General features: G+C 39.1%; 1 protein-coding gene across 9 annotated transcripts in view; it reads right to left on the bottom strand.

The window, feature by feature from the left end:
* The window catches only part of DPF3 (double PHD fingers 3), a 200,009-nt gene that overhangs the window by 59,350 nt on the left and 116,981 nt on the right, over positions 1-23,678 (bottom strand). For 7 of the 9 annotated variants that reach the window (XM_021401592.1, XM_021401583.1, XM_021401585.1 and 4 more), the window contains 5 exons: positions 23,268-23,395; positions 20,228-20,323; positions 19,177-19,215; positions 15,509-15,587; positions 3,965-4,102 (listed from right to left, as the gene is read on the bottom strand). In XM_021401592.1, the coding sequence (XP_021257267.1) occupies positions 3,965-4,102; positions 15,509-15,587; positions 19,177-19,215; positions 20,228-20,323; positions 23,268-23,395 (480 nt within the window). The remainder of the gene's footprint in view (positions 1-3,964; positions 4,103-15,508; positions 15,588-19,176; positions 19,216-20,227; positions 20,324-23,267; positions 23,396-23,678) is intronic. The other 2 variants (XM_021401587.1, XM_021401589.1) reach the window with 1 other exon arrangement.

Below are 23,678 nucleotides of genomic sequence, written 5' to 3'. Positions count from 1 at the left end.
AATAAAAATGTTTCAAAGATGACTGTGTGGGGGAGCTGGAGGACAGCTTGAAGGCAAACTGAGGTTAGCACATTAATTTTTTATCTCTGGAGACTGGGTATCCAATTATGCTTAGAGTACACAAACAACTTCGGCTGGTCTCTCCAGTAGAGATTTATCCACATCATAAAATCTGCAATGCAACTGGGCACAACAGGCCAATGCCACAAAATAACATAAACAGGTGGTTCTACAGGTCAGATGCTCAAGCTTGCAGAGTGACGGGAGTGCACGGAACCACATTCTTGTTTATTAAGTTTATTGCAGGTATGACCCAACTTGCACGTGACAGCTAGGCTAGCAACAGCCAGCACAATGTGCTTTATTTAGGATCATCATTGGCCAAAGTGCTCATGGGCATAAGTTCAGTTGCTGTTTACTACGCAGCTGCCTTTAACCAATGCTTCACACAGCAAAATGCCACTGAAAATTCTTCTTCAATTGGGAGGAAGTTTTTCTCCATGAAGACAGACTATCCTATTCTCCTGGGAACTAAGGAAGCGCATTTATACTAGCACACTCATTCACACACACATTTCAATAGATAGAAGTCTAATGTAATTCCTATATCAGAAGTGTCTCCAAATTTGTGAACACCAGCTGCCCCCAGAGCTGGCCTGTACCCATAGAGTGAGATGGAATAAAACAGCAGGTGTTCCGTGGCAGCCTTGGATGCACCCTGGACTCACAAATCTCACGCTGTCAGTGCCAACATGTGGAGGAAAAGGCAGCAGAAAAAATGCTGAAAATGGTGTGGAAGAGAAATTTCTTTTTATTGGTGGACTTAAGGAAGAGGGAATTTGACTTCTTAAAAGGTTTTCTATAATCTCTTTTTCACAAGTCCATACGCACACAAAAATCAGAAAGCATGTCAGTGATAAATGGGTGTGTAGGTGAAGGCAAGACTAGGCACAGAGGAAAGGCTATATATCTGTGTCAAAGGGCTAGATAAGGCATATAAACAAAGCAGCTAAAGCTCAAACAAAGCCCAGGCCAAGGTGTTTTAGGAAAGGCAAAAGCAAGAGAATACTGTTGAACTATCTTCCCTGAAGCAAAGGGTAATCTACATGAAGGAGGACAGTTGAGATGTAAATAAAGCTTCTGCACCTGCCAAGGACAGTGAAATGTGTCAAGAGAGGTGAGACTTGGGGTTTAGGTTGGTCCTCTTCTTTAATACGTATCTCTTCAGTGGCTCTCATTTTCAGATAGGTTATTCCTATCTAAATCTCTTTTCCAGTCCCTGGATAATTTGATTAACTACCCAAACTGGTCTGTGCAGAAGGAGAAGAGTAAAGATAAATGGGTTTGGGTGTGCAGAAAGACATGGAGCCATCAGCTCTTGAGCTGGTACCTGCCAGGGCATCAGTAACTGAATCCTGTAGGACCTGAGCTCCAGAAAGCTCATTCCTGCATCAGCAAAGCTGCCATTACTGCAGGTTCTGCAAGGAGCAGAGACTGCAGAAGCTACTGCAGAGACTTAGGTACAAAGGAAGTTCACGCTGCAAATGCCTGCCTGCCTGAACTTCACTGACCCAATGCTCACCTCCCACAGCGTGACAAATTCCAAATGGCTGGTTTGAATTTGCCTTGCCATTGCTAAATCAGGCTGCTCATATCTCTCTGACACACTGCTAAGCAAATAACCAGATCCTGCTCTATACCATATCTCTGGTCCTCCTGTTCAGTAGGTTGCGGATTAGCTGTTTGGATTAAAATCCCCCCTCCTCCCTCCCTTTTCCCCCAAGCCCATGCAGAGAGGATTCTTGAAGCCCAAGCCCTGCAATACTGCAAACCTGTCAAATCTAATTCATAACACATGCCTAGCAGTTCTTAGGGGAGAGGAAAGATCTGATGCTCTGGCTCCCCACCATTCCCCTGTACAAAGGGACCATTTAATGACTGCACATTAGCAATGTGGACAATTAGCATTCACATGGAAGATAAATGGCAGCATAAATTAAATATCACCAAGTGAAAGAGCAAAGATGCAAGATCTGAGCTCAAGGCTGTAAACAAATAAACAGGCAAAAAGGAACAAACAGCCACTGCGACAGCTAAACCATTTGGGAGAGTTACCTTCCGGCGTCTGGGACTTTCCCCAGGGGTGATCTTCACATTCGCATAGCTGTTGCCTGTACCTCACTGGCTCCTGTCTGGTTGTTAAGCAGATTCTTTCTGCTTGGAAATCTGGATGTCAGAGGAGTTTACCCCACTGGTTTTGTACTTCTGCCTGTTTGGGGATCTGTGCTTTAGCAGATTCCCTCAGCTGCATATGCATTACATAGAAGCTCTGGGGGGAACACAAGCCTGAGTAGCTCCCGTTCTACTCCTTCCTATTCAGCAGAACAAACCTTTCTTTCCATGGGCTAAGTCCTGCTGCTGCTAACCTTTCCACAGCTTTTCTAGCTCCTCTTCTTGCTAACTACTATAAATTTCTAAGTACCAGAAGCACAAGGACTGAGACTGTCCCTGACCTCTGTGACGAGCTTAAGGGTAAAATACGCTACCCTTCTTTGTCTGAGCATATGTGCAAGGCCATTATGAATATTAACTCAGTAGAGACTTGTGATACACCTCTCAGATATGTAGCTATAACTAAATATTGCAGGCATTAAAAAAAAAGCCAACAATTACTATACTTAGAGATAATGTAAATGCTAAGTAAACAAAAGCTACTGGCTGAACACTGACAGTCTCCAGCCTGCCTAAGCTGCTCTTGGTGCACTGACAGCTCAAGTTTATCAACAGCTGGAGGAGTCAAAATTACCTTTGCTGTGAACCTACCAAACACATGAATAACTGAAAGGCAGGGCATAAAAGTGACAGAAATACAGAGACTGGCCAAATGGGAGTGTCCCTTCAAGCTCATACAGTGGCTAGCAGCAGATGCTTTGGAGGAGGGAAACCCCCTCCCTCCATCCCTGGGGACAATTATCAATTATCTGACTTGAAAGAAAATGTTTTCCTACTTCCATAAGTCTTCCAGTTCTTCATAACCCATTATAACATGTTTGCCTGGATATTTCTCCCCATATTTTATTGCTTTGTTTGCATTGTTCATTACTCTGAACTAAAATGACACAGTTCACGCTGTGATTTGAAAGGACTTTTCAAAAGTGAACAAAGGTATCTACACAAATCCCAAGGTACAAGCAACTACCCCATAGTATTGCACACTGGAAAATTGAGAAACAGCAGCTTAGAGACTTGCCAGTCTTATGAAAAATTGGTACACAGCACAGTCTCCTTAATCTCCTGTTCTGTGCCTAAGAAGCAGAGGAAGGATAGACAAACATGGCCATTCGTGGCAGTACTTTTCTTTCAGCCTTGCACTGGTGTGGGAAACCTAGGCATATAATTCATCTCATGTTCTAGCACTCCTTGCAGATGAGAAGTGATATTTTTTCCATAGATTTTCCAAAACTGTAACTAAGAAGCATCTTTTGGTAAAGTTGAGTGTGAGGCTTTCGAGGAAGAAATGTAGGGATAAGGAGGACAGAGGTTGTGAATTTCCTATCTCAAAAGCTGAGGCATGGATAAAGGTGTCTTATTCAAAGGCAAAACAAAGACAGCCCCCTGAAACGGAATGTGCATTTCCTTGACATCTGTACTAACAATCACTGGGAGGTTGCTTGACAATGGGTGGGTTGGGCAGCTCTTCTTTTCCCCCCTCTCCTTGACGCCCTCTCCCCCCAGGAGCAGTAATGGAAAAGTGACTTGCTGCAGAGATAATGCTGGGTTTGAAATGAATTCCTGACTAGCTGAGCCAGCACTGGTGTGAGCTGTGGCTGATTAGCTCCAAGCATCCAGGTACCAATCACTCACAACAGAGCCAGGCAATCAAGCCAGCCTCCACAAAGCAAAGAACAGATGAAGGCAACATCCTCAGAAAGGATCTCAAAGGTAAAGGGAAAATACTACTCACGTTTGTGGTTTTCGTTTCTGTGGACAGGAGAAGAGCGGGTCTCCTGCTCTCGGGCTTCATCACCCTCTTCACTGGCAAGGTGAGTGTGAGCATAGTGGTAGCTCAGCCCAGGCCTGTTCTTATAACGCTTGCCGCAGACTGGGAGGAAAGGAAACAGGAGGGAGGAGAAGAGAGAATGGAAACATCAGGACAGCCTGCAACAATGACAGCATTCTTTAAAACAGCACTCCCTTCTCCCCTGGAAGTAGTACCATACACTCCATGTTCCTGCCTGAAATGCTCCCAGTGGGTGTCAGTGAAAGGTGACAGACACCAGCCCTGCTGCCCCCCAGTCCCCAGATAAGCACTCTTCCCATGCTGCCAGCAACCCTTCCTGCTGGCCTAGACAAATGAACATCCAGTCCCTGTAGCTCGTACAGCCCTAATCCTCTCTGCTGAGATTATTAACAAGATTGCACATAAAATCAAATGAAATGCCAGCTCTGATGTTGGTGCTAAACAATGCACAGAAAGGGGAACTGGACCAAGAAGAAAGGACATTATTTTCTTTATGATTGATCTCTGGGAAAAGAAAACAAAATTACAAAAGGCTTTATTTAAAAAAGTAATAAATGGCTTTGTTCACAACTCCCACTCAAGACAAGGGACTGTGGAAGTCATCCACAGTTTCCTCCTAGAAGAACAGTAGTGATACGTCCCCATCCAGGTTAACTTCACATTCAGAATTCTAATAAATAAAATAAAGCGTGACGTGGAATCCTTCTGAATTTCTGTTTGTTTTAAGACTAAATCAACAGGCAGTAAGAACAAGAATAAACAATTCAGGCTGATGAAAGGTCTAAAAAATGTAGAAGCTCGATCCAAGGGCAAACTTCATCATAAAATTCATTACATACAAATTGAGCTTCTATAAAGATTTTAATTCATGTTATTGTTTCTAAAAGTTCTCTCTTTTTATCTTCAAAGAATTCTCTGAATGTCCATTTTCTTTTATGCAGTTATTTAATCTATGAAATACAATTACTGCCATTTTGAAAGACTAGGAAACAAAGGCAGAAGCTTAGTGGCCTTCCTGCAGATTTTTCCTCCTAGCCACATTTTCAGTCACTGTACAGCTTCATCAGTCTCAAGGATTTCATTCAGGAATAAGCGTTGTATCCAGTACTCTGTCCCACACAGCTTGCTAGGAAGGTGTGGCAGAAGATAAAACAGAACTCATCAGCCTCTAATTCTCTGCCTTGATGTTACACCTCTTCAAAAGATCTCCAAGAGGGAAGTCACCATCCAGTCCTAAAGTCTTCACTCGATACCTGAAATGTATCCTGCAATGCATACAGATACTTCTCATTCCACAGACACCTGCATAATTATATCAATGTCATTAGACTCTAAAAACAAGCAAGCAAACACAAAATCATAAAAAGACTCACTGCAATAATTCACATCTAAGTAAAACTTCCATTATTTTACTTTTCTGCTATTGCTCACAAAAAGCCACAGTGTAGAGCAGAGGATAGAAAAATGTAAATCAAAGCCTAGCACGATAACAGATTTCATTCCCTGTCTCTTCTAACTTATTTGTAAACTCCCGTAAGGAAAATACTTTGCTTTATTATAAACGTGTGATATAACCCCATGATATGAATAAAATGACTGAACTGGAAGATTAGATACTTTTATCCCAGTTTTCTCCATTCTGCAAGATGATGATCATGTAGTTACTCTAACAGAACAGAGGGTTTTTCGTTCCAAATGCAACGCATCTCTAGCAGAGGGGTTTTGAATTCCCTTGATTTAGAAATGAAAATTCCTGCAGAACTGAAGCTGGGAAGGATTAAAATGCCGAGATGCATATGCTCATCCATTTTTTCAAGCATCTGCCCTCATCTGTGATGTATACCTAACTGTACTGCCAGATTTTATGAACAGTTAGATTGGTGTTTAGTCCTCAAAACACAAGTTTGGTCTCCCTTCTACTAGTAGTGGTCACAGAATCATAGAATCACCAAGGTTGGAAAAGACCTTTAAGATCATCCTAGTCCAACCGTCCACCTATCACCAATATTTCCCACTAAATCATGTCCCTCAATATTTTTCTACTCCATTCTGGAGAGGAGAACTGCCTATTGCTCATCTGAAGTCTTAATAAGTAAAGGACAAGCAGTGAAACAGGCGCTGACAAGGAGTAAAACAACAACAAGTCCACAGTTCTGTGTAACTTAGCTTCCACTTTTTGAATATTTGGAAAAGCATAACTCAAAAGTCACCATCAAACCAGAGACAATTACAAAATTCTCACTGTTTATATTATTACAGAAGGATAACTCCCTCTAATTAAGCAATTGTGATAGCATTTATTAGAATGGAGAGAGAGATTAACATTTCTAGCAGATTATTGAAGCATTTCACTATGTATCCTGCTCTATACACTTTATTTGTGTTTGAAGATAGAAGTTAAAAAATTATATTTTTGCTATGAATTACTAATATTGCTCAAAAACTTATCTGTTTAACTTATATTCCGAGCAGTCAGATGATCAGTACTGTACTAACAAAGGAGAGGCACCTGGAATCAATAGCTATGTGATGTACACTATCCAATTTTATCTTGCTCTTACTCTGCTTGATCCTGCATTACTACTAACCTAGCTGTAAAAACATTTAAATATTTCTAAAAATTCTACCAAACTTCATTTCATTTAGGTCTACATGAAAACATACCTATGTTTCTAGCCCCTATGATTCTAGCGAGATAAGTTGCTTTCTTGCAAAAGCAAAGCATCCTTTAATAAATGTCTCATACAGCTTTCTCCCTCAATTCACAAAAGGAAACTTGCATTCCCTGAAGATACTCCCAAGGCTGTGGCCTTGTCTCCACTCCCTACAAGATCCTGTAGGGATTTCAGCCACAGAGGTTAAGATGGCATAGGAAATCAGATGGGTTTTCAGACTTTGCCTTCTCTAGCAAAAAAAAAAAAAGTATATAAACCCAGCAGAAAAAATCAGCAATCATCAATATAAACTAAGGCAGTAGTAATTCAGCAGCTGGGCCTCTCTCACTGGCAAAATTCTTTGAGATAGCCTTCAAGGGTGGCAGCAAGCTGAGATGTTCCTAGCAAAAAAGGAATTTGGAGGAATTTATAACCAGGGCTGAGGTAAAGGAGTTCTGTTTACACAGTTTCATAGAATCATATCACAGAATGGCTTTGGTTGGAAGGGACCTCATAGATCATCAAGCTCCAACCCCCTGCCACAGGCAGGGCCGCCAACCTCCATGTCTTATACTAGACCAGGCTGCCCACGGCCCCATCCAGCCTGGCCTTGAACACCTCCAGGGATGGGGCATCCACCTCTCTGGGCAGCCTGTTCCAGCATCTCACCACTCTCTTGGTAAAGAACTTCCCCCTGATATTTAACCTAAATCTTCCCTCCTTCAACTTAACAGCAGATCCTTTGTAGGACCAAAGATTTGCAACTTCCAGCATCCTTATTTTCTGGGTGTCTAGACTTCTTCACCTTTCAAATTCATGTCCTGTCACGGAAAAAGTCTAAAACATGAGTTGAAACTACAGGGATTTCCTATTCCCCAAGCAAATTAGACTTCTGTAGGGGAAAAAGGTTATCATGATATTAGTCAGGTAAAGGAGTCATTGGCTTCGGTGATAGTTTGAAACCTAAAATAAAAGCTAAGTCAGAGCTTCATGGTTCCTCCAACAGATTGGAATCTTCCCAAATTCTTTACCTCTTATTTTCCAGATAGAGCGCATTTTATTAATCTACCGTATCACCATGCTAAGAAGCAGTTTCTATAAAAGGGTGATCATTAATGAACATTTAGCTCTTATATAACTCTTCCCACTACAAGACTTGCTTTTCAAACATTAATTAATCTTCCTCCACATTCCTGAGTGGGAAATACTCATTTCGCTTATAAAACATGGGAACCACAGAGGGGTTAAGTGGCTTGTTCACACAGTGATCTTTCGTCATTACCAGGATTAGAATTCATGAGTTCCAGCACCCAGACCAACGCTCACATCACATCCTTCTCATTCTCTGAGCTGACAAAAGCATAATGGGAACTGGTTCCCCCAGTCAGAAATGTATGCTAGCGATTATGTTCTAACACTACTCAGCTCATACATAGTAAGTGAGAGCGCGCCTTTCATAAACTTTGCTGGGTGGCCTTGCCTTTCTTTCAGTGGCTTTGACTGTTTTATCTTTAATTTTCCATGCTGGGTAGGCTCATCATCCTTGCATGTGGTAGATTTCATCCTGAATCTCAACACTGGGAAGTTGACTTCGGCTTTAATTAGGTAGCTGAGCCCAATGAAAACAGCAGGAGTTTGTAGAACATAACCCACTCCAGTTCCTCTTGCATTCAGAGGACATATTTTCTACAACCTGATGTGAATGCCATCTTAGAAACAAGCTGAGTAAGTAAGCACTAACATGGCAGCGCAGATCAAACAGCACAGATGAGGAAGATTTTATTAGGTTACCAGACACTCTCCTATGAAGGACTTTACATTCCTTCCAAGACAGAAATGAAGAAATTACACAACTGTCTTGCGGGGAAAAAAAACCATAATTTGCAGACAGTTAAATCACAAGCATTGAGTACTTCATAAAAGAGAGTTCTGTTCTAGGTTCTGGCCTGTAACAGCCTGTAACTCTTTGGATAAGCAAATTTTCTATCTGTTTATGTTTCTCTATGAGTAAAATTAATTTAAAATACTTCCCCTGCTTTAAAAGGAGGTTTAAAATCTATGACTTAAAAGATTTCCTCATCAAATATTTAATAGCTGTGTTGCTGTCATTTTGAAATTGTTACACATTTGGTCCTTGGCAGGCTGTGAGCTATGTTCCAGCCAGCTCTCCACATACATTTTGCACAATCTGTCACCAGTATGACACAGAAGGAAACAATCCATGTTTTTAGTGGAAACAGGAAATTGAGGGAGTATATTTCTTGTGTGTTTGTTGTTGTTGTTGTTTTTTACTGAATCTTGTTCCTTCATTGTCTTTGCTTTTCTCCTTTGCCTCCTGTTCTTTATTCTCAACTGAGTTGTGTCAAATACTAAACTTAAGTCAACTGCTAGAAGGTAGGCATTCCTCAAAATTAGCTTCCTGTCCCACCATTCTCACCACTCTAAAAAAAAAAAAAAAAAAACATTCCTTGTTTTGCACTGGTTTGGTGATATAATCTTTACTGTTACAGTTATGTCCACTCTCTGCATATCTAGAGATCTCAGATGTTAATACAATGTATTTTGATCTCCACAGATGGAAAGGCATTATGTTTGTACCTCTTTGATCAGTATGGTCATGCTATACATCTCTTTTATCAGAGCAGTTATTTAGGGGATTTTCTGAGGGTAGTAAATAGTCTTTGTTTCAGTGTCCCAAGAGGGACAAGTCTCAGAAGCTATCTTCTGTATTAAGATCACAGATATGCTGAAGTCCAAAGCAATATACATACAGGTCAACAATGCCTATATCCAGCACTATATACTTCCACATTTCATAAATAAATTGCTAGCAGAAACAAAGCAGAAAGCAGAAACACTGTAGGAGTAGAATAAATTGTTGCAGTCAATTCTATTCCCCCCTTCCCATGTGTCCCACTCCAGACTTCTGTTCTTGCCTTTCTGATGTTGGATTTTCTAGCATTATTGTTGTCAATGAATGCTAAGTACAGCAGCTATGGTGGGAGAGTTGCTTGTTGGGTTCATCTGATCAACCATTTTATTCTAGATCTTACTGCTTATTAACTACTTAGAGATTCACTGGAAAGGATAATACCAAGAGATGATTTACGACTCACACTGCTAAAGTTTAAAGGGAAGCTGAAGTCATGATGGAGATTTATAAGAAGCATGTAAAAGCATAATGCTAAAATCAAAGCATTTTCAAATTAGGTTGTCATCATGGTATTTAGCTGAAGGTCTGTTCTAAGAACCAGCAGTAACAGTGCTTGACTCATTCATAATATCAGTGAGAATAAAGTCAACAGATTAAGTCTCAGAAAACTGAAAAAATCAGCCTACATCATGATTTATCTTGCAAGTCCTTGGTATTCCAGCAAACTTTTCAGAGAATCAATGAGTTAATTTTTAAAAAGAGTACAGTAGGATCAAGTCCACTTCAAGGGGAGAAGAAAGAAGGCGAGTGAAGTTATTAAGGTAATTACTAGAGGAGTCACTTCGTGATCATATACAGGAAAATAGTTCCTAAAGAGTAGGCCTCAAAGAATTACATTTGGCAAGTCAATCTAGAACAACATAACAAATAACTTTTTAAAAGAAGCTTAAAGAGTGATATCCTTAGTCCCCATTGAAACTCAGCAGAATACCAGCATTTGTTGGCAGAATCTGTGATGCATTTAGTGGAGAAAGGGAATGGAGAAGAAAAAAATAACCTTAAAGCTGTGGAATTTCAATACCCTGCCAGCTGATGAACTCACAGAAAAATGAGGGGAATGTTTCAGACCTCTAATGGTTTGAATGTAGGGTCAAACATTTTCATAAACACAAACATGTTCTAAATAATTATTATTAGCTCATTGTCAAGTTCAGAGTGTTCACCAAGAGACAGGCTTTATATGATCTACAGGCACAATACAAGCAGATAGGCACTTAGTGGTATATTTACAGAAAACAGTGTAAGAGCCTACCTCCAGTGGAAATCAGCGAGAATTAGGAGCCTAATCTTTTGAAAACTTCACAAGGCACTTTTCTGCATCTTCAAGTACCTGAAAGAGTCCATTTTGGGCCCAATGCTTGCCTCTAGTTTTACGATTAATTTGGAGGGTGGAATAAAGAGTGAAAGAATCAAACATGCAGAGAATTGATTCTTGGAGAAAATCTTGGAATAGTAATTAAAAATTTATCACGCAAGCTTTTTCAATCAAAAATTCTTTCAAACAAATAATTAGTAAATATTAATATGACATCTAGTATAGATCAGTAAAACATGGTATAAACAAGAGAAGGCAGTATAATGAGGAAACTGAAGATGACAGATATTCAGACTCAGTAGAAATAGGTGAATTAGGGAAGGAACAAGAAGTTATAGCAACTAGTCTATTAAATACGAACTCACATGGTGGACATGGGTGAAAATTCTGCCAATGAAAGATGAAAGCATAGCACTGGAGATGAGTGTCCTGAATTGCAAATGGGTTTACTAGATAAGCTAACAAATCAGCAATCTCTGTACCTCTAAGAGATATATAACAGAGCAAGTTGCACAAATCCCAGTTCTATAGGTAAATACAAGTGACATGTAAATGCATCAGTCATTTACCTTTCTTCTGAACTGGTTCATACTCAGAACAGTACCTTCTACTTAGTTCTGGCCACTGCTATTTAAATAAGATCCTTTGAAGGTTTTTCAGAGAAAAGAAACAAGCTTATTAAAAGATCAGAAGAAAACACAGCTGAAAGAAGCCACAGTAACTGTTTTCAGACATAGAAAGGAGATAGCAGAGAAAATTCACCTAAACTATCTGGAGAAACCTGAAACTAAAATGTTTTTGACAAAAGAACCAGCTTCTACAAAAGATTGTAGGATCTGTGTCTCTAGATATATGTAAGGTTGCATTAGTCACTGATCCAGCAGAGATCATAAGAAGGTTTCAGTCAACTCTCATTTTTGGACAAGGAATAGATCTGAATACGCATCTCAGCCTCAGAGGGACTATAAATAAATATTACCATACAAACATAAGTTGTTACACTAAAATTGCAGTTTATACAGAAATAAAACTAAAAGGAGACAAGGATATACTAGTAAAAGGAAAAAAAAAAAAAGAAGAAGAAAGAAGCAACTCCTTTTAGAGATGGGCTAGGGAAATTTTCCATAGATAGAGAGAGAGAAAACAAAGGTGGAAGTAGTTATGTGTGCAGGTAAGTCACAGTAGGGAAATGAGATGAAAGCAGGCAAGGGAGAAAATGAGAAGAATGAAAGCAGGCAAATGAGGATGGGCAGCAGGAAAGTTAGTAACTTCTGGAGGTTCAGCACAAACTAAGTACAGCTGAAGGAAGCAGGCATCCAGAGTGAAGTTCTAGTGCTACAACTGATTGCAACTTTTAAATCAGAAAACAAATTTCTAGATAGAATTTCAGATAAGCTCCACATCCCACCCAAAAAGAAAATATATAACACACAACATGAAAATAGTAAAATGATTTTCTAAGACCAGAAGACTTGGCGGGATGATGGTTCCCCAGTATATCATTTGGCAACCACACAAAATCAATTCGTGTTGCATATGTATGTAACCTTCATTCGCTCTTTCCTCCTTTAAAATCCTATGCCGAGTTTATCTTGAACAGCTGTGGTGGAGTATCTTCAACTTCTCTGGACTGACACCACAGATCTTGCTTTGTTCCTCAAGCCTGCTTTTCACTATCCATTCAAGCATCTGCTCTGTCTTTCAGCCAAGTATTCAGGCTATACTTGGGTCTGCTCTGATACAACAGCTGATCATTCTGCTGTGGTATCATTTCCTGCCTATACCCATCTCACATCAGGTTTTCCTTCCACTTCTATTAACCAAGCTTTTTTTCCTAAGAGAGGTCAAGGCACAATGCTGTCCAGTGCAACTGGTGAAAATCCAGCTAGCTAGTTTCTCACTTGCCATTTTAATGAAATAAAGCATTTCATGATTATGTTAGCAGCTTTGAATGGCCAGGTATTTCATTTTGAACTTCTGATACAGTAAATATTCAATAAAATCAACTGAAGTTTAATTCCACAAAACAAGCAAACAATTAAACAGAGGTTCCACCTTTTCTTAAGAATACCAGATGACATAAAATTTGAGAGCTTTGAAAAGATCCCTTAGTACAGAGATTCAAAATTTCCAGTCAGCTTTAAAGCTGGGATATGTTTTAATTTTCGTGTATAGCTGAATGCTTCTTCCAACAATGGTAGGCCATTTCAGAAATAATATTGCTGTCTTACAACACAAAGAACAGTGTTAGCTGGATGCAGTTCTTGCATTATTTTACTGATACAGACTAGGTGTTCCACAAAAACTTTTCATTCCTAATGAAACTTAGTGATATACACTTACTTCCTACAAACATAAACACACAAGTATGAAAAAATGTGCATTTCTGTGGTCATACATTTAAATACCAAAAATAATTTGGTTTAGATGTGCTTGTACCTTCTTCTTGGTGATCACATTCCAAATTCAAATATCAGAATGCATACAGAAAAAGCAACCTGGAGGTAAGTTACAGAATGTAGAAAAAAAATAATGACCACCCATTATGGTAATTACTCGTATCAATAACGTGACTGAAGCAATAACGTTCTCCCAAACAGGAAACAAATTAATTATTTTTGGCCTGTATGTTTCCACATAAAACTAAAATATCTGCCAAAACATCTCTACACAAACAACTGCAAACCGATATCTAAACTATCATGATCCCACTAAGATTTCTCTATAAATATATTTAGCAGATTATTTCAAAGAAAAAAATGATTAAAGAAATCATTTATTGGTATAGTGATCACCCAAGCAGGAAAGAAGTCTCAAATTGACAAGGCAATTACTCACAATGAATTGTATGTAATAGTTCTACAGAAAGTAAGCACAGGCAGTATCCTATTTCAGGACAATGGCACTGCAATTGTGATAGTTCTTCTGCTCCACAATCAGGTAAGCGTTCTGCTAATACATAACCCTATCCTCAGCTATCTATGATGGAAAAAGGAGTAGTTACTGTGTAAAATCTGGATTCTAGAACTCCTTATGACTCACCCTCTGACTATATGTTTCTTAAAAATGAAGGGTATCAGCCAAACAAAATAGGAAAGTTTAAAGTTCCAAAACCAAAGAGGAAATTTATGCTTCAAAATGTAAGCCAAGGCAAAATTCCACCAGTACAATGATGTACCAAAACAGAGACTTCAGCTCAGATTTCTGCTGCCTGCTTTGGAATCTTAGATTTTTATCTACTTAGTGCAAATCACTGCTATGCATGTCGTAAGCTCTTTCCAAAAGTGGAACAAGATCAGACAGTAAAGAGACGTTATGCTTGGAATGACTGGACCATTGACAAATGTCCTTGGATTTACAGGGATTTTCCAGAAAAGTGATATTTATGTGTATACCAGCAGAAGAAAGCTGTGGAAATTAACAAGATACACGGTGGCCTCCTAGATAAGACTTTGATGACACGCTGTAGTGCTTCCAACAAGCAAGAACAGCTATTTAACTACAGTAGAAATCTCCTAGCTCTTCAAATGCTAAAGAGCTCTTCCTCTTCAGTTCAGACACTTCCATTTATGTGAAAGTCTCTCCACTTCTACTCATTCCCAGTAGCACTTAGAATATTCACCTTGCAGAAGCAATATACCCAATATGTTCATCACTGTACTATGCAGTCACGTGGTCTCACTATGAAAGATTATTTGACCATATGGAATATAGTTTTCATTTACAATGCATGTCCATGTTTCTTCATGCTTTTAAAATAAGCAGAAAATACCCAGAGAATGACGTAGTAGTGGTTGGTCTTTTAAGGTCAGTAACACTACAAGATAGTTAAACAGTGGAGATAGGGGCGTTCTAATTTTCCTCAAAACCACTAACCACTTTTGTGTCAAAAAAGACTGCCTGTTCTTCTCCTACTTCTATTAATTTTTATGTCGTTGCCTTGTACAATAGAAGACACTCTAGTACAAATTTTTATTGCACATACAGCCTTAGCAGGCCTTAAGATGGGAAATCTTGAAAACACATATGTAAGGCAAGTACCCCTCACAGAAATGACAAAGTGAAGCAAAAAAGAATATAACAAGAAGAAAGGAACCAAGGACTACATAATAATAAAAAAAATATATTGTGTACCAAATATTGGACTCCTTCTTCATATATAGGACTCTGGTATCTTTTAAGTTTGGGCAACGCCTTACTTCACCTGCAGTCCCACTGAAAGATGTCAAACAGCATGGTCATATTCAAGGGGAATATGTATCAAAACAGAGCATTCTAATTGTGTTTCTTTCTTTGGAGGGCTCAACTCCTGATGATGCCACGAGAGTCCTTTCTAAATAAGGGATGAGAATAAGATCTTCAAAATACAGCCCAGTGAGATTTCCAAAGGACTGAAGGGAATCACCAAGTATGTAAAGAGATACAAGGGTGAAGTATCTTCGCTGGAGATTTTTGAGTTATGATTTTGTTTGTAACTATCTGAAACAGAGAAAGAAATAGAGGGTGAATCTTACATACGGAGAAGGAAGACAAAAGGCCTAGAAGTCAGAAAAAGAGAAAGAGAAAGAAAACATAAGAGATGATTTATTATAGCACAAAGGGAAGTGGATTCTTGCTGAGGACTTAATTTTATTTCCTTCATGCAAAAAAAAAAAAACCACCAAGAGCAGCAGCAGTAGCTGGTGGCAAACATGCAAGTCAGAGAGCAGCAGAATACTTTGCTGGAAAAGAAAAGATGAACCCTGAGTGCACCAAGCTGGCAGGACTAGGCTGGAAGCAGAGTCGGCTGTCTGGGTGCTACTTACTGTCACAAACATAGGGTTTGTCGTGATCATCCTGGGAGGCAGCATCATTTCGTCTTCTGCCACCTCCAGATCCCCGAGCCTGCAAGAACAAGAAGAATGTTAACATTATTCTCCTGCCCCTCAATTCTCCTGATGCCCCTCACCCTCCTATGAAAAATGTGCAGTATAAACTAAACAAACCCTCAGCTTCCACACAGGTTTATCAAGAGTGAGTTTGACCCTTCAACTCCTAAGATATGCGCTATGTTAATGGACCTTGTAACGCAGCAGAGATCCTTTCCACAGATAACCCAAACTGTTCATCCTTAGCAGTAGGTCACTGCCAGCATGTATTCAGTCAAGTATCATTATGCTTCCATTCCTTAAAAAGTTCAAATACATTTCTTACTGAATATGAATGAATGAATAGATGAACAGGTGGTAAAGGATAAATACAACCTTCAAACTAACCAGAAAACAGGCCTCAAATAAAGCAGAGGTAAAATTGCCTCCTTTAGTATTTTCAGAAGTGGTGAGGGTTTGTTTTGTTTGGTTTTCTAGCTGAAAAGCAATGTTTCAAAAGGGTCTTCTAACTGGGACAAAGATACTGTGGCTAACTATGAAACAGAGCTTTGGTCAGTTAGTGGAAAAGATTAGGTAATATGGCTCCCTGCAACAGCAAAGAACTGGAATTACCCAGAAAGGTCTCTTTGCAGTTCTGTGTTCCTAAAACATAGCCAGTTGACAGCCCTGGAAACTGAAAACCTCTGTTTCTCCACAGCAAACACTGCTCTGTCCTGAGCTCCAGGGTTAAGAATGGAATCCAGCATCAAAGCCACTTGTTCCTAGCCCTTCTCAGCTGAGATGCCAACAAGGGGAACAGTTCATATCTGTTCAGTGGGTAAAGTTTTGATGTGCAACTGGAGACTGAGCCAAGGCCTTCAATTTTCTAATGTTAATGTACAGTCTGCAGATGACAATAATTTAAGACTTGATTTTCATGTGAAGAAGTGATCTGCAGGTGGATGGCTAGGTAGCCCTTTGGAAATACTGTCAGCTAATCTGTTCCTGGCTAAAAGCAACAAAATTGTTTCTGCTGCTCCTCTCATTAAATTGTTGATGTCTCTCATCCTAGACAAGGCCAGCTGACTGAAATCCTTCAAACTTTTGCACGTGAAAACAAGAAAGCTTCGTCAAGTAAAGCCAGAGAAGATGTAGAAATGCTGAGAATATTAGTTCCCTAGATACTAAGCAGTCATATAATCTCTGTCCCTCTTCTATGGATTTGGGACTGAACTTGCACTGTTTGAGAAGCAAAAAGGAAGTTTTACGCTAGCCTTACCACAGTCTATCGAAACAGGGATTTAGAAAAACTTCACATGTTATTTCCTTGGGATTGCTCAGGTCTAACTCTTAACACAGTCCTGAAGGAAAGACATGGATTTGCAGCTCTATGGATGGGATAGATACTATTAGGTATGACAAGTATAGCTTTGCCTTCTGCAAAGAACTCTGCGCAGATCAGCACACATGCGAAGTGAGATTTGTAAGGGTGAACTGAAAAGCAGTTTTGCCCTGGAAAAGGACTCAAGCAACAATTGGTGGAAGCTACTTCACTGACCATATCACATTAAAAATCAGTTTATTAGCCTACAATATTTTTCTCTTTGACTGTCAGCTCTGTAAATCCCCTCTGGGCTATGAAATCAATCTGAGGCAAGTTTCTTTCTTCAATCACTACTGCAAAATGTGCTGCAAGCTGAATTTAGGTCTCTGGCAGCTCCTGTACAACCCTCAGCTCATCAGAGAGTCTTCACAGAGACAATTGATTGTCTCTTAATAAATATTTCTGCTGGCACTTGGGTTAGGATCCAATTTCCCTATCCTACCAAGCTGCATTGGCTTTTCAGGGCTGTGAATAAACTGTAAAGTCTTTTTTGTTGTTGTTGTTATTAGTCAGTAGTTTCAACTCTACACACGGAGAACAGGTCAGTTGAGTAAGGACATATTATTTTCACATTTGCACCTTTCAGAATAGGACGGCAACTGAAGGTTTGTTGCTCAGAGTATCACTAGTCTTGCAGCCAGCTGTTCCCCTTCAAACAATTCTCTACAGAAATGCAAGGGTACAGCATTCATGTCATGACCACATGCCAGGTGTACTTTTTCATGCACTGAACACATGGGGCGATATTTCAAATCAATGACTTTCACTGGGAGCTGGGTTCCTAAACGCATTCAGTGCCTTTGAAAAAGTCCTAGGGGATATTCAGCTGAGAAGCATGCAGTCTGTACAGGAAGAGCTGCATTCCTCTCCTGTCTCCTAGCAAAATGTCTTTCCTAGCTCCTACCACATTTTCCCTGTCCACCACAGATACAAAAAAGCTCCTTCTGTGAATCCATTCCTCCAGCCTTCAGTGTTCTTCCTAATGGTCCTATGATGTCAGGGCCAGTTTTGAGGGGGTAGCGAACTTAACAGCTGCACCAGAGGCTCTCAACTGAGTGTCACGTGCTTGCTGTTGGCACTCTGTTCTGTTGAATTCAGTCATCCATGACTGCCTTCATTTTCCTGACAGGACACAGCACAAGCTATGAGACATGTGAGGCCTGGAAGCCATGGCACAGCAGCCTTGAAGCAGTTCTGAAGCAGCCAGAGAGGATAGCCAGAGGGACAGATGGAGGAGTAAAGCATTAAAAATAAAATCATGCTGTAGGAAAAGGAAGGGGCATGTACAATTTGGAATGTCCAAAGCAGTAGATCTGCCACATTAATCCTTCATCAACGCTGCCAGCGTTCCTTCTCTAAATCCCCAAAGGCCACACTCTGTGGGATCTAGTTTCCTATAGACATCCTTCCCCTCTTCTATCCTCTAAAAATACCCTGACCACCTTCTTCCCAGAAACGAAGTGCTGCCCAGGTTTCACATCCCCTAATTTCAAATCCTCAGTCCCGATTCCTTACGCTGGGTCAGGCTAACACTTGAAAAGGGTTACTTGAAGAGCAACAAAACAGTCGTGAACAGATGCAATTCAGGCTTCAGTTCAGGCTTACCAGTTTTCAACAGCTAGGAATCTGGCCCTGATTTTGAAATCCTAATTTATACCACATTTTACTTTGGCTATTGATGCCATCGAATAAAAATGAAAATTGCTCTAAGTATTTGGCACTCTTCAAACTTGTCTTTTTTGCACCAAATGATGCCAGGGCACTAGCAGAGAAGGAGTTAGTTAGCAACAGAAAAGGCAGGAGATTTTTCTGTTCCTGTTCTTAATAGGGGGCCAGTGCTAGGGCAGAAATAAGTTGCAAATGTATGCTTTAAAATGAATAGGACACCTACTCTCCAACTCCTTTCCCTACTGCAAGAGAGAGAAAGTAACACAGTTATTCTCAAACAGTTTCGTGAACTGGGCAGTAGAACTTTGCACATAATAACTTCAGGACTCTGTTTGCGTAAGCCTGGAATATATGCATACAGTTAACTCCCTCCTCTTGAGTAGAATATCTTTTATAGCTGTTCACTCTCCTTCACTTACCCTAATCCGCATGCACAATTTATGTGAGAGCAGCTTATTAGAAAATACTTGTTAGCCTCGAATACTTATTGATAGCTACAGTCAAGCTTGTGTGCATGTATCAATTCTAACTCCTCGTTTTGGTTACTGGTTCATACAAATTTTCTGAAACTTACATTTTTCTGGAAAATTTTTTTCCAGGTGGGGGTCTTTGGCTAAGAAAGAAAGAAAGAAAGAAACTGGTTCAGGTGATTTTGAGAATAAGGAAGGTGAAATATATACTTATCCAGTTAATAAAGTGCTTTGATCTTATATTAAAGAATTTAAGCTCCAAAATAAAGCGGAGCAGAAAACTGAAACAATACAACAACAGAAGAAACCAAAAGAGAGGGTTTGATGCATAAGTACATTGTAAGTATTCAATGTGGTTTCATGTCCCTCTCTTACTCAAAAGCTATTATATCCTGCGTATTTGGCCTAAAATGTGGCCCTTCTTGCTTGACTTCTACAAACACATCAAAAGATACTTCTAGAGCTCCTACACCCCTGCAGCATCCACTGGAACCAAGGAGAGATGAAAATGCTTGAAACTTCTGAGAATTATGTTCGTTTTTATTCAGATGCCTAGCTTAAGGGGCCACAATTAAAAACGCTGATTCCAAGGTTTAAAACATTGGCTTTATTACTTAACTGGCGCCCTGCTGAAATTGCGAAAAGACGTCTCAGGTAAGAGAAGGGACGCAGACTCCCCTAAGGATAAAATATTGCCCATTTTAAGCAAATGAATGATTTGCCAAGGGGTTCAAGAGGGCCAAAATGTCAGCCACAAAGTGCTACCTTGGAGAAAGCTGCAAAACATATTAATGCAGTTCAAGTTACTTTTATTAATACTTTTTCTTGGCTGCCATGACTGAATGTATTACTTTTTTTGTAATTAGTAAATGCTGTTTTAGAATAAGAGCATTGTAATAGCAGGATGTCACTATAATTATTACAGTACTCATTAAAATTATAAATACATCACTGTAATAAATTCATCCCAACTTTTCACTCTCACTGTAGTCTCCTTACATTATAACTTGCAAAAATAAAGTAAAAAAAAATAAATCTGATTGTATCACTGAGAATTACCCACATGGATATACACTTTGCATATACAAGACACATTAAAAATATACACTAGAAAGCAGAGGCTTGCTTCCTTCCTTTCTATTCGATTGCACCTACCCGTCCTCTTGGCCTGTTCTTTCGTTTTGGAATATCTTCTTCCAAATCCTCTTCTTCATTCACTTCATCTGCGTTTTCATCATTTTCTAAAACCCTCTGTGGTTGAACAATAAACAGGAATGGTTAGAATAAAAGAAGATGACACATACAAACAACTAATGCTCTTCACCATAGAGACCGCAGGTTATTAAATTACACTTGATTAATGACATAATGCCAAATAAGATCCCAGAATCCCTATTTCTTTCTGCTCAAGCAGAAATTTGCTTTCCCTTCCACCGTTAGTTCTTCAAGGAGTTCTTATTAAAAAATACCACTGTTATCAGTCTACTAAGGAAAAAAGATTTCTAAAAAATAATAGTGGCATCACTGAGCACTGATACCCCAAGACAACGCAAGCACTAGAGTGCTCAAGTGCAGGCCCTTTCCGGGAAAGTGTTTACATGACTTTTTGAATTTCGTTTCTTGTGCCTCTTGTGCCTTTGGTTTCTGTGTTTTCATATAATGTTAAGAATGCACTTTAAGAAGATTAAATCAGTTGTTGAGGATTTTTTTTCTTCTTGGCAGCAAAACCAGAGAAAATTCCTCCATATATCCCAGCATCTTCAGTGAACCTACAAAGTAACACCTTTCAGTTCTTACATTGTAGGCACAACTCTGAAATCTGGAGGAAGGGTTTTGCCACATGTGAATACTGAGGAAGTGCAGGCCTCATTAAAGCTGATGAGAACAATAGTTACTTCAATTAATTATTTAATATGAATAATAATGAAAATTATAATAACAATACATCATCTCATATAACAGTGTCAGGGAATTTCAACTTGACCTTTTGAAACATAACCTCTACAGAATGAAATCCAGGCCAAAATATGTACAAACTGGACATAGCAGAGATGATGGCAAGATGAACCATCACAACACTAACATGGAAAGATACTGTGCTCGAACTCTCCTCAACCTCTGGCATCCCTGTTGCAAATAAAGATAGGAGCTGGACCTATTCTTGCCATTCATTATGTGAGTGCCATGACACCATTCACTTAAACTACAACAACATTTGCGGATTCAAATATATTACTTTAAACTGATGGGAAGACGTTTCTTTAATCCTCTACTGTTTTTGTCACTTCCCCATAATTTCTAGTTAACAGGTATTTGAGAGCCAGCACAGAGAGAAAAGAAGAAAATCACAGTGGCTTTGTTTTCTTCCTATACATCTCAAGCACTGAATTCTGAATTTGTGGGAAAGACTACAAGAGAAACTTAAAGAAAAAGCCTACACTTGGAAGACCAGCCGTACAAGTTTATTCTTATTTTATCAGCTAAATTTTTTTAAGACCATTATAGGACAGTGCCTTTTTTAAAATGAACAAATAGTTCTTTGAACATAATAGAGGATCAACTCTTCGTCTGGTTTCTGCTCCTTTTATTTTTAAATCCCAGGAAGCTATTAATAAGATTAAAATATTTCTTTAAAATTCACGCAATTACATACAACTTTGTCTTGGATAACTGGAGCACTTGGTAGATGTTGTGCATGAAGAGACTAGTGCTATGTAAGAAAATATGCAAACTTACTGATATGAATCTATATTTTCACTATGGTTCATGTCTTAAATTATCTCAAAAAAAAAAAAAGAAGACTGACACCATATTTTATGTGGTCCAAGAAGGAGATAGTTTATACTAATAATACTGTGCAAGAGCAGTTAAGAGGAATGCTACAAACCACTTCCTTCATTTTAAACTCCAGCATCAATTTAAGACATGGAGAATAAGTATCCATGTGCAAATTTGATGATGCTGCCAGGATAATGACTTTAATTCCCAGCAGAAAGGGTTTAGCCTTTCTGATACATGGTCAAAAGGTTATTCTAAGTCTTCTCCAGCAAATGATGGAGACCCACATTAAATACTGATTTATGGCACGACAAAATCCTCTACTCTGTTAAATACCAGCTGTACATGGGATGCTTCCTCTTTGATAGCGTTCCTTTATCTGTGTTACTGGGAACAGGAGACCTAATTTTGCTGCCATTACATGTGTGAAATTTCAGGGGAACACTGGCAAATAGATCAGTAGGACTGATCTCCAAGTAATATAGATTTGAAGCCTGCACATTTCTGTTTTATTTGGCATGGGTTTGCCCACTCAAATTTTTACTAGTTTTAGGAATAGATGTAATATCTTGTATCTCAGCCAAAATGATCAAGATAGACATATTGCTAATGGCTCTCCCTAAACATCACTAGCAGAGATTCATAGCACAATGGTGTCTTACCATCACCAAATATTTGCTGCTGCTCCCATAGGAAAGGCTGGTTTCCTAGCCATTTAAGATGTCTACATGAAGTGGGATGCCCTTAAGAACCCTTTATATTAGCTGAATTCCTTCTGTAACAGATCCACAAATGTGTTTCTACTTTTTATACTGTTAAGGGATGAAATGGAATCTTGACAAACACTCATATAACTTTCAAATCATAATGCATGTAAAGAGGCAATATTTTTCATACCTGCATCACTAATGATAAATGGTATAATTAACATTAGAATGTATTTCATTATTTATTTTGCTTAAACATTTCCGTAAGGATTCTCAGTATACAAAAACAGACAAAGCACCATGTGCCCTTTTTTTTTTTTTTTTTTTTTTTTTTTTTTTACAGTCAGCTGCTGCAAATACAACTTCAAACTCATGTCCAAACTCATTCTAAATCTGAGACACTAAAATTTGGTTTATGGTTGGGACCCATGTCTACTTGTCCATTCTATACGCAATTGTCTCATAAATTGCAACACATAAGCTGAGCAGAACACAGCCAAGTGACTGAGATGTTTGTGACAGAAGAAGAGAGTGAGATCTTCAGTTCATTTTGAGCATCACAGTGTAGCACAATGGTTTGATAACATTTTGACAGTAGAATGACACAACTATCAACAGATGAACTATTCTGCAGCAGGACAGAATCTGCTATGCTTAGAGACAAATCATAAAATTCAGCACTGCTGTCAGGGCACAGATATCTCCTTTACCTGGATTTCTTGTATAGGGTCTTCCTCTTTAGTGTCCATCTTTTTCTCTATTCCCTCTCCACGTAGCAAGGCTTCCAGCGTTGTACTTTCTGATGTGAAGCCATCTTTTTTCAGTGGCAGATCAACTTCTGAAAAACAAAAAACAACTTCATGTATCTCCCCAGGCAGGTCACAAGTAGAGGGACAGAGCCAACAAGCAGAAGACTGACAAACTTTCACACTTGTTTCTATCTTGAAGGAGAGTTCTCCAGATCTCTAAGGATTCCCTTATATGATTCATTTCTATCTTGCTGAAAATCTTGTATCTTTTGAAAAGCTGTGTTTGCTTACAGGACAAGAAGGCCAGACGTAATACATCAAGAGGAAATAAAAGGAGGGAAAAAATTCTTTTCCCTAATGTAAACTCCCTAT

This window comes from Numida meleagris, chromosome 6 (genome assembly GCF_002078875.1).
Source record: "Numida meleagris isolate 19003 breed g44 Domestic line chromosome 6, NumMel1.0, whole genome shotgun sequence".
Taxonomy (NCBI): Eukaryota; Metazoa; Chordata; class Aves; order Galliformes; family Numididae; genus Numida; species Numida meleagris.
The sequence above is the reverse complement of the archived record's forward strand: the minus strand, read 5'-3'. Positions and strand labels throughout refer to the sequence as shown.